General features: G+C 40.4%; 1 protein-coding gene across 1 annotated transcript; it reads right to left on the reverse strand.

The window, feature by feature from the left end:
- Window positions 1-2387: 2387 nt before the first annotated feature.
- On the reverse strand, window positions 2388-11039 carry LOC5513613 (AP-2 complex subunit mu). Its single transcript, XM_032383164.2, has 11 exons — window positions 10764-11039; window positions 9542-9807; window positions 9233-9315; window positions 6550-6685; window positions 5904-6069; window positions 5354-5402; window positions 4911-4987; window positions 4382-4517; window positions 4046-4143; window positions 3690-3801; window positions 2388-3308 (listed from the first exon to the last, which is right to left on the reverse strand). The coding sequence occupies exons 1-11, from the start codon at window positions 10835-10837 to the stop codon at window positions 3174-3176; spliced, it is 1332 nt and encodes a 443-aa protein (XP_032239055.1). The 5' UTR covers window positions 10838-11039; the 3' UTR covers window positions 2388-3173.
- Between the last annotated feature and the right edge of the window lie 36 nt (window positions 11040-11075).

Raw genomic sequence — 11075 nt, forward strand, 5'->3', positions numbered from 1 at the left:
GCTTGCCTTCTTCGCAGCTGAGGGACCCAAGATCTTGGGACTTCTGCAACGAGGAGCGATACTTGGAAGGGCTCGGACGGCATTCGGTAGATTGGGACCATCCCGAACTTCCTCATCTTCGTACTGGAATCCCATGAACCTCTGTGTCTGGATAGGACTTGAGCACGCCAGACTGCTGTTCATTGATGGAGTTTTCGACGGGCATAATGGCAGAGGGGCTACCTTGTGGCCTCTGGAAAGATAGAAGTTGCGCTGTTTGGGAGTGCGACAGGCTCTTGCTGAGATGAGGCCATCAGGGCGAATTGCTTTGTTATCCAAAGGCTCGACAGTGGCATCTAACTTCTTGTTCTTGTTCTTGTCCTTTTTCTTTTTGTTCTTCTTGCTCTTTTGGCACCTCTTGGCAGTTTCCATTTCTCCTTCAAAATCTACGCCCTTACTGGAGCCCTCCAACTGATCAGGCGAGAGGTGCTTAGTACTACCGCAATCTTCACTTAGTCCGGCGATAAAGGTAAGTTCCGACTGCCTCATAGCCTGCTCCTTCCATCCCATCCTAACGTCGCTCTGTCCAGTGCCGACTCTATTTGGCTGCAGCTTTGCTCCTGTATCAAAGCCACCCTCAGTCGCAGCCCTGACATCGTTTCCAGGCCTGCTCTGACTCAGCAGGCTGATGGCGGCATCGGTGTGGCTCTGAAAAACATTGCGGAGGTGGACTCTGGACATCTCGTCAACCTCGCCATCATTACCTACAATACTCTCAAGGTTTAGAGTAGCCCTGGATGTCTTGTTGTGGTTCTTGCACAGGGCTACATATCTTGTAGATTCCGAGCCTTTACTTGAGATGTCTTGAGCCGGGAGTAGTTTAGGAGTCACACCCACGCTGACTGACCTGACTTCGACATTTTTAGGCACTTTCGAGGAGAGGTTGGCGAACCCATCGCTGGCCACAGCACCACTCGGCTTATGGATATCTGTGACATTCTTGACTTGGGTTCTTGGCTTGTAGATATCTCTGACCTTCGGAAGAGTGTTTGCCTTACAGACATCTGTATCTTCAGGTAGAGGACTTGGCTCTGTGTCCCTCTGGACGAGTCCGGTTTTCGGCCTGTAGATATCTCTGACCTGTGGGAGAGCACTTGTCTTGTAAATATCTGGGACTCTCGGTGGAGCACTTGTCTTGTATATATCTGCCGCCTTCGGGAGAGATGGTGCGTTGGAGTGAGCAAAGTATCCTGAGAAAAAATAACGTATTTTAGATGAGGCGAGATTCACTTTTTACGGGGCGTGTGCGGTCTCTATTTGAGTTGCTTATTTACCTTTTGTGGTCTTTTCTACCACCGTGAGCTGCTCGTTCTTCCTCGCCAGGGGAGGCAGTGTCTTCCTCTTCTCTAAGCCAGCACCTGCTAGCTGACAATGATCAATAAACACTTTGGCACATTCGCTCTCCACTTGTGAAAGGCCTTCCGTCTTATCGCGGATTTGCTTTTGACTCTCTGAGCTGGCATGGGCTCCCGCTAGCTCCTTGCCTTTTGTTGGGCATTGCGCATTATCTTTTTGACTCTCGCACTTTGCAAAAGCTCCAACATGCTCGCTGCTTTTTCTTGGACATTGCGTCCCATTCGTCTTGATTTCTACTTGTTCCCCGCTAAATCTGACCACGTGTTCTGCTCGTTCCGCGATTGACTCGGAGTCGGAGTTGTAATGAATCACCGGTACCGCGACATTAGGGAAATGTCTCCGGAAACCGAAACAATTCAATAATCTGTTCATCACTAGAACATGTCTTCACGTTTAGATATCAGTATTGAGAGACTAATTGCTGTATTGTGACATCAATAGAGCGCGCGATGGATTGTTCTAGGACACGTATTGCGCGCGAAAATCTACAGGTATCCCAAGCCCCTAGTTATGCTCAAGAAGGGAGCAGCCATCAATTACTGCTCACGTGGTTAAGGGACAGCTGGAAGCTTGACTGTGGTTTGCGTAGATTGTTCCAGGATATGTATGACCAAGAGGAAATGGTCCCACCTGTGGAATCAGGGATTCGTCTTTAAACTTTTGGTTTCGCATAATAGTAAGACACTGTCTTTACAAAAAGTCACAGTATGTTCGTTTGTAGTGATCACGCGTTCTCAAAATTGTACCTTTAGAAGGAGTTTCAAAGCGAGGGGGGAAACGTCTGTTTGGCGGACCTTCGGAACGACAACAAAAGATATGTAAAGATATCCGTGATCATCACAATTATCTAAAGAACACAAGATGCGGTACATTTTTGAGGAAATGGAAAACTGTCTATATAAAGCATTATGCTGGTTGCGCGCTTTAATGCCGGTTGTTTGTTGCCGTTGTTTATTGTAGTAGTATTGTGTATTGTAATACAAATGCACATATTTCAAAAAGAATTTTATTATTCTAGCAATAACGTTACTATACAGTATGGGTGGATTGAATCTAGTCACTCTAATTTATCTAGGGATTAAAGGCTACATATTAGTCAAACTAATTTCCCGTCTACTGATACCGACACCTGTACAAACAATGCTCGTTATCACTAGCCCCACTCGCGCGAGGCAAAAACTACTAATCGAATCGAGAAAAAGAACTGACATAATCAAATCTTATTTGTTATAGAGTTGTCAGGCACCATTCTGTAATCATAGCAAAATACCAAGTGAGAGAACATCTATTTCTATCCACTGATTTGAGGGAGCTATTACGATATTTTCGATAAAATTTGGTAAATGATTGTGAGATACCATCTACCAAGAAATTTCAAGATTTCCTCACATAATATGTCCTCCAATATGGAATGAGCACAATCAAGGTGGGCTGATTAGGGCTCTTTGAGCGACTACGTGGTATTATGTATTTATGTTGGTGGACATAGCCCTAAGTTACACACTACGACTTTCGTAGCCGAGCGTCGCAGTGGAGTCGTAGCCTGATATACACTCTGCGACTAGAGTAGAGGTGTTGCGGGCAAGGCGCATACGACTAAATCGCACTGCCTAAATCAGCCTTTATTTGTTTAATAATGATCGTTATTTGATGGTTAACTTGTGAGCATATCGTTATCGTGTTGGTGGTAGTCTATTCAGTTATTAGTGGTAGTTATTTGAGGATTGACATGAGAGCATCTCTGGATTATAGGACCGTTTAATACATAACATGAGTCATCAACATCGTGTTTCGTACAGGCCGCTACGCGAGATGTAGCGCACCCACTTGATCGTGTCATGGTCACTGTAGTTCAGCTTGGGCTCAAACACCTTGAGGTATCGCACCTTGAGACCAGAGCACGCGAATGGAACCTGCAAGCAGACAACAGGGAACTTGAGTTACTACGACGGCGACGGCAGTCAGAACACAACCCAATATAAATGCTTTTATGCCCAGCGCTAACATTAACTCGTTTTTAGAGTCCCAGAAAAGTTTAGACAAGCCTAGAAACTTATTTGTTAATGGTTTTAAGCACACATTTTTTATTGTTTACATTTGAATGGTTTTAAGCACACATGTTCCGGTTCGTGCTAGATATCGAAACTTGAAGTTCTCACAATGTTGTTTGGAGGAGAACGGCTGAAATGTACACTTTACTTCACGTCTCTTTATTAAAAGCCACCATCAGGGTGGTATAATTATGACAAAAGATGATACTGAGAGGGTGGACATGTGCGACCATGGTAACTCACCTCGAAGTTGAGTGAAATGGGTGGCCTTGCCCACTTCTTGGCGTCTTTTGTCGGCATGAGTTCAATCTCTGCACTGATCTGGGACTCCTTCATTCCACCCATCCTCTTGATCCTAAAACACCAATCAGTCCACAGTCAGTGGTATTCTCGGTTAGAGGAGCTTAAAGAATGGTGATCAGCCACTCCTTTATTATTGTTTACATTTTAAAGTACAGCTGTCCATTTGCAAGAAAACTTTGGTAGTGTGAATATCTTTCTTAAAAATGATAACAGCATATTATTTCTGATGTGAAAGCTAAGATAGCAGACCCGGCATTGTATGCCCATGGTTGTTGTGTAGTTTTTCAAGTACTTACTTCCAGACAATTGCGTTCTCACTAGACTTGTATTTGGCCTTTCCCTTCAGGCAAACTACCTGGACTCCAGCTGTGGTGGGTGGTGTAGGGATACGGACCTACAGACAACAACAAACAATAGCAACATGTATTTAGTGTATGGTTGCACTTATTTGGTATTGCACAAGAAGGCTTTCTGATGATATATCAAGAATCAGCCATCCATCTTAATGTGTCTTTTTTCTAAGCACCTCTTTAATGGCTTACTGGATAAGTTCACCACACAGCAAGAAAAATCACTATAATGAATAGGCTTTACTCAAAGCTATTTGACATATAGTTTAATGCCAATGTTACCTCTATTTTCTGTCCTAGTATTGAAGGCTTGAAGTTTGACTTTAGAACAACCTTGACTTCCATTCTTGAGCGACCCACTTCACGGACCAGGGGGATCACTCTAAACGGCAAGCTAATGTCCTTGGTTGTACGATATCTGACATTAAGGAAAAAATGTGTTAGGCTCTGTAATTTTATTAATTTTACTATTTCTATTAAGACTGCAATGTTTCATAAACCACAATGGTTCATGGGTAGCATGTGAATGGATGAGTCTTGGTATCTGGAAGTCATGCGACATGAACAAGAATGTATGTACAGCTTTCAAAGCCTGGATTTGTTTTTATTTACACTTATTTATTTGATACCCATGAGGCATTTAACATAGATTCTCTGAGTGCAGCCTTCTTTGAAATAGGTGCTTGCTGTAATTGTAAGGGCAAAGATGACTGTGCTGGTAGTTAAATGAGGTTGTGGTTTCTATAGAGACGATTGTGGTTATGAAAATGGGATGATAGCAATAATGTTTATGATAACAAACAATGTTTACCTCATTAACTCAAATTCACCATCTGGGGGAATGAAACTAATGCTGCGTTCTGTCTCAAACTTGCTTAGCTTCACACACTGTGAAATAGATTTTAGATAATGGATTTAAAAACATAAATCAAAGAAAGGAAGTAGATTTTCAGTGATAACAAAGAAGAGGCCATCTTTCAGCATTTTATCAGAAACCGTTAAGGTCCTCTAATTCTCAGTTAGGTTTTATTACCAATGCTGATAGATCACCAGTGGCTAAGCCAAAATGCTATAGTACTAGATGGATTAAACCTCAAATACTAAGCTTCATGATTAAATGAATGTGCTATTTTAATTCCCAGCCTCATGCTTCCCCAGGAAACTTTTATTAGTTGTATGCCACAGAATACACTACAGACGCAAACACCTAAGTGTACTTTAACACTTGACATACTTTTTCTCTTGCGTTTTTACCTGATGAAATGTGCAGTCATCAATAGCAATACCGGTCTTGCTTGTATTTCTAGTAAAACAACAGATGAAATATTTATTTTATTGTAAAACATATTGATGAGAATGAGTGACTAAGGAGAAAGATTAGCCAAGAAGATACAGTGTAAGAGGTAACAGGGTTTAATTGGTTTATACTATTACAGTGTGACACACACTACCATGGTAACCTTGAAAGTTTTATGAAGTAAACAATAAGGATGCAAGAGAGGCATTATCTGATTTTAACGAACTTTATCGGCTAATCAGCAGAAGCTCTCCCTTTTTTACAGTGAGGACACAGAAAGCGGGCCATGCAGAACAACTGAAAATGTTTACAGTGTTCAAGCTGAATCTGATTGGTCAGTTGTTCAGCATGGCCCACTTTCTGTGTCCTCACTGTAAGAATCACTTCAGTTGGCATCAGAAAATGGCAGAATCCTCCTACAGTACTCATGCAGTGCCACTAAGACTATGCTTTATGCACCCTGAATTGGTGGCCACGGCTGTCGCACTATAAATATCAAGAACTCACTTCTTGTTCCCTCCTATGGTTGTATCCACACTGGTATCTGAGCTTGATGACTTCGATTGCTTCTCTACCACCAACTTGTCATTCATGCCAAACTTGCATTCTGGCATTCCAGACAGAAAGCTTTTCATCACAACTCGGCCAGACACGTGTGCGCTCAGAACTTGACCTGAAGGAAAGACAGATTTCAAAACTCTATCACAGGATGAGGATATCCATCTACTATACGTATACAGCTGAATTAGTTCTACTGTATTACACAGATTGTTGTCATCAATTTCCTTGAAAACCGAACAATAATGACATCAAGTGGCACCCTGTATATAACCTTTTTTACTTATTGTTCTTATTTGATGGCATTAAATGGATTGTTGTATGATTGATCCATATTTTCCTGCATGCGGCTGAAATATAATGAGATCCATGCTACAGTACCCTTTTGTTTTGGAACTATCATAAGTAAATCAACATTTGCCTATTGCACTAGTAAAGTTTTATGAAATAGGTGTATATGTTCTACATACACCTATTGCAGAATTGACCATTGCCAAACGTTCATCTAAAATATCAAAAAGATAGTTTTAAATAAAAATGCACTAATACAAACCTCTGGAGTGGTATAAGTACAGAAGGTTACACGTTAAGTCACCTTGAGGAGACATGAGTAAGTTGACTGATTCCAGGACGTCCAGGAAGAGCTCATTACGCCTGTACTTGATACCATCTCGTCTCCAGCCAATCTGTCCAGTCACTTGACTTGTAATCTGGGCCTGCTCTTCCCGTGTCTGACAATAAAAGCACACAAAAAAATGGTGTAAGTTGTGAGAGTACATGTAGAGTATGAAGGTGTAAATCTGACAATGGTTGGACCAAGGGTTACAGTACAGACTGAATGTGTTTTAACATTCCGCGATTGGATTCGGCATGGATTCTGAGTCCACTCAGTTTGTCCACGCACCTCTGTGGGATCCACGCACTAAAATCCACGCAGTAGTTTTGCTCATTAAAAGATCGAGTATACATTTTATAGGAGTGAATTTACAATCTATAAAGAGAAAATAAGTGAAGGCGCTACGAAACATCAAGTTTACGAAGTTCGCTTAACTTTACACAGATACATCTGCAGACCAGAGAGGACAAATAAAACCAAAAGATATCTGATCCATACACACATCCCCGGTGATATTGAAGCATTAAAAAAGACAACATTGCGGAGTCGCAATCACCCGTTGAAGGTGTAAATACACACAAATCAATAAAACACAAGCGTAACTTTGGTGAACTTATGACACACTGAAATTTATGGATTGAAGTTGGGTTTTTCGATTCCTCCAATAATAGAACACCAAATACAGTTCATAATTTTAGCGGCGAGACATTCTAAATTATTGAATTTCTTCAAGTTCTTTTGAACTTATCGAGGAAGTGTGAGATAACAGGTACTTCTTCTCTGAAGGTAGACGTTTTATATACTTCCTCACATATGTAGTCTAAGGAAAAATAAACCGAAGACATTTTGCAACAAAGCGTAGCTATTTTTCAAAACAGTGTAGTTGTAGCTGCTCTTGCATGAAATACAAAGGAATTTTCACACATTTGAATAAATCTTGGGAAATGGTCTTACATATTGTAACCCTCCAAACATATAGAAACTAAAGAGAAACACAAATCAGGGACAACTCCCTGCACAAATACATGTTTCCTAGATAAAGTTATAAATCTACGGTGACTTGTTTGAAAATAAAAATTCTACCTGACTTCACGGCGCGCGATGATCATTGCAACAAAGATTGAACGTAATGTCAACAGTAAACAGACTTCAAAACCAATTGTTGTTGTTGTGAAGCACTCAGTCTTCTAGATTTATTTAATATGTGTGTGTTTTAATAAAAATAGCGCGGTTTATTAAAACAAAACTTGTACGAGACAATACGGCGCAACATGACACTAATCAAATGTGTCAGAACAAATTCCCGGGGCTTTCCCGCCTGTTTCACAAGTTGCAAGTGGAAATAACTCTTTGCGTTCTAAGCAGCATAGCAAGAGTTAGAACGCAGTTTTAAAGTGTGTTTAAGTACTGTAAAACAAGCCTAAGTAGACAATTAGCGAAAAGTTTAATATTTTCAAGAAATTGGGTTCTTGAAATGTGTGGCAATTCCATTGTCTTCGTTCGTGATCAGAATTTTTGTCAAATGCGCAGTCAATACTTTTTGCAGAGTTCTCCGATTAAGCGAAAACAAAATAGATTGGTAGCATCTATCGATTATTATTCTATGATTTTAATGTAATGTGACATTTCTTTTGGTTCTAGTTTTCCAATGTTTTTATCGTTCAAACTGATTCAAACTCTCAACGAAGCGCCGCGTTGTTTGCCGGAGCATGTTACTTGTTGTCTGAGTCATAAGCTATCAGAAGTCAGAAAAATAAATGAAGAAGTTAACCGTAAGCTAAAATTCATCTTCAGCCGGCACTACTGTAGGTTTGGCGATTCGGCAATGTTTTTATCATTCGAGCACTTGACTGGGTTCTCTGCAAAATGTTGTTGTTTAGTCTGAACATGGATCACACTATTCTTTGATAATATCTGCTTTTATGAGCAGTGAGTAAGTCTATCTATATATGGAGCGAGAGTAATGGAGCGTTGCGTTGAGTTTCGTTATTCTACATTCCGGTCACACCACTGTACACTTCAATTACTATCCACACAATAAACTGCATAACAAAGGAAAATTCCATGCAGTGAGTGGATTCCACTCACTGGTTTTCCACGCAGTAAAAGTGCGTGGATCACACTCAGAACCCACTCAGAATCCACGCCAAATCCACGCTGGAAAATGTTAAAATACATTTAGTCTGTACTGTAGTTTTTAGCATTGTCAGAAACCGTGGTAAGAACAGTCACACCATTAAGGTCCTCCAGTTCTCAGTGAGATTTCATCACCAATGCTGACAAGGGAGTTTTAAATACATGCCCTAGCCTGAGGGCAGGAGAAATCAATAGCAATGGAGAACTATCAGCAGATTGAAGTTGGAAACTTTTAGGTAAATTATTTAGTGATGACCTGGCCATAGCGCTGTAAAGGCCAATTTAGATAGAACTAGTTATAGTTGTAGGCCACATGTCTACGACATGCCTCAGCCCTGAATCACACACTTCCACTTGAGCTGTAGAAGTGCCGCATACAATTAAATTGTGGTGTCTAAATCAGCCTTAAGGGTTATAATTCGCCAGGCCCTAGTTTGTCTTGTGCTTGATTGAGTGAGGACTAACAAAGTTTAGTTAAAAAAAGTAATTAGACTTAATGAATTTACCAATTAAGCCAAAATATTACCTGTGTCTTTACTCCTTGCTGTGTAATAAATGTTTTAAGGATTGCCGTATCTGTTTTCTGTGGATAGCCATAGTCTGCTATTTCTGTGGAGAAAAGGCAGTTAGTTGAAGTGGGTTGTACACAAGGAATAAATAAATAAACCAGATGGAGATCATGCATGTAATAGTTTATCACAGTTTAGTTCTACAATGGAACCCTAGAATCCCTAGAATGGATAACTAGAACTTGGATACTGTGACCTGCACTCCTTACTAACTCAAACTGATTTCAGCTTTCCTAGAGACTGTTCAGCTTAGGGCAGCAGCTTACCATCAAGAAGTTCATAGATAAGAACAAAGTTATTCTTGATTCCTTCTTCTGTTACTTTGCCAAAGTAGGACATCATAATATCAACTGTTCTGAAAAGAAACTCAAAGACCATGGCAGCATTGACATTCTGCCTTGTTACTGCTGCTATCCAGACGTTGCCCTGGCGGATATGGAAGAAGCTTGTCCTAGCTATGTTAGTGACGGGTGAGCGGATTTGGCCTCTGGCATGGATAACATTGACACGGAAAGCATCAACTGTGTTTCTCCTGAAATACATAGGATGACCCAGGTATTACTGAGGGGGATGGGGTTACATAGCCTGTGGAAACCGAGTAGTCTCGTTGATGTTTCAAGCATCCCCTTCTCAGCCCTTTTTCTCCAAAGAAGGGATAATGCATGAAACAACAGCGAAATCACTCTCTCAACAGGGGCATAAAACATACAATTTCATCCTTGCGTTAATTTATTTCCCTGGAATAACATACACAATTTGGGACAACTACCCACATTTTCATACCCTGTTTAGACAAAGGACAAATAATCACAGAAAACCTGAATACCAAAACCTCAGAAGCCTTGATGACGTTCTAGAATTCATGTAAAAGCTAAATAATAATATTGGAAGCCTTGTTCAGAGTCGAGGAAAAATATGTGCCCTGTTTAGGATAAATAGCTTTAAAAACATAATCTGTCTAAGGCATAGAAGATAAAAACCTTGTCCTCCCCCGTAGAATGTTGCCATATTATGAATATAGGGGAGTACCCCAACTAGGGTCTTACTATGGTATAAAATCTTTTTGATTGAAATATGTGCCAAGCTCAACATCTGTTGTTTTATCATATAACATATACCCAATTTGCTAGCAAATTTTTGTAGAAGGTTTGTACATAGTCAATAAATTAATATAATGAATTTGTGTTACTTTAATGTCTACAAAAAACTTCTCACTTTCTTTAGATTAAAAAAGCAGACACCTCGCAAAAAATGTGCAAGAGGTTAAAGCGAGCCACTTTAAGGGGACAATAATATTTGTGTCATTAGAAATCGAACGCTCCTCAAATTCTCAAATTGTCGTGCGAGCGTGGTATCAAATTTACATTCGACGAAAACAAACTCATAAACTTCGGCAACTTACAAGCCTGCTTTAGTAAATATAATATATAGTTTTTCGAACAGAGAACCCAATTGTTAAAGCTTAAATAAAGTAAAAGCAATTCTCACCCGATATCATCGCGATAGACCCGCGAAATGAGAACCTCTCCCTTGTGGTTATATATGAAGAACCCTCCAATCATTTTAGCTCCACGGCAGTAAAACAGCTAAATATCCACGAAACAGCTAGCAGTGTTATCAAGTAACACGACTTGGCAATTCTTGTGTGCTTTGCAAGTGAATATTGTGCTAAATATTGGTTCTAAATGCGTTAAAAATGGGACAAGGACGAAGAAGCTCAAGCCGCCATTTTCTACACAGACACCAACATCTCCGGCAAGTTCCATATTTGGCTCTTCTTACCATATTTGGGCATGCCTT

Source organism: Nematostella vectensis, chromosome 3, assembly GCF_932526225.1.
Source record: "Nematostella vectensis chromosome 3, jaNemVect1.1, whole genome shotgun sequence".
Taxonomy (NCBI): domain Eukaryota; kingdom Metazoa; phylum Cnidaria; class Anthozoa; order Actiniaria; family Edwardsiidae; genus Nematostella; species Nematostella vectensis.

What these genes read in the sequence shown, in the direction of transcription:
- LOC5513613 (XM_032383164.2), bottom strand. Translation starts at nt 10,837, where the DNA reads ATGATTGGAGGGTTCTTCATATATAACCACAAGGGAGAGGTTCTCATT. An exon ending in GGTGAATTTGAGTTAATGAG is followed by an intron (nt 4,518 to 4,910) that starts GTAAACATTGTT and finishes CCTTAATGTCAG; the next exon opens with ATATCGTACAACCAAGGACA. An exon ending in TACTAGGACAGAAAATAGAG is followed by an intron (nt 4,144 to 4,381) that starts GTAACATTGGCA and finishes TGTTGTCTGTAG; the next exon opens with GTCCGTATCCCTACACCACC.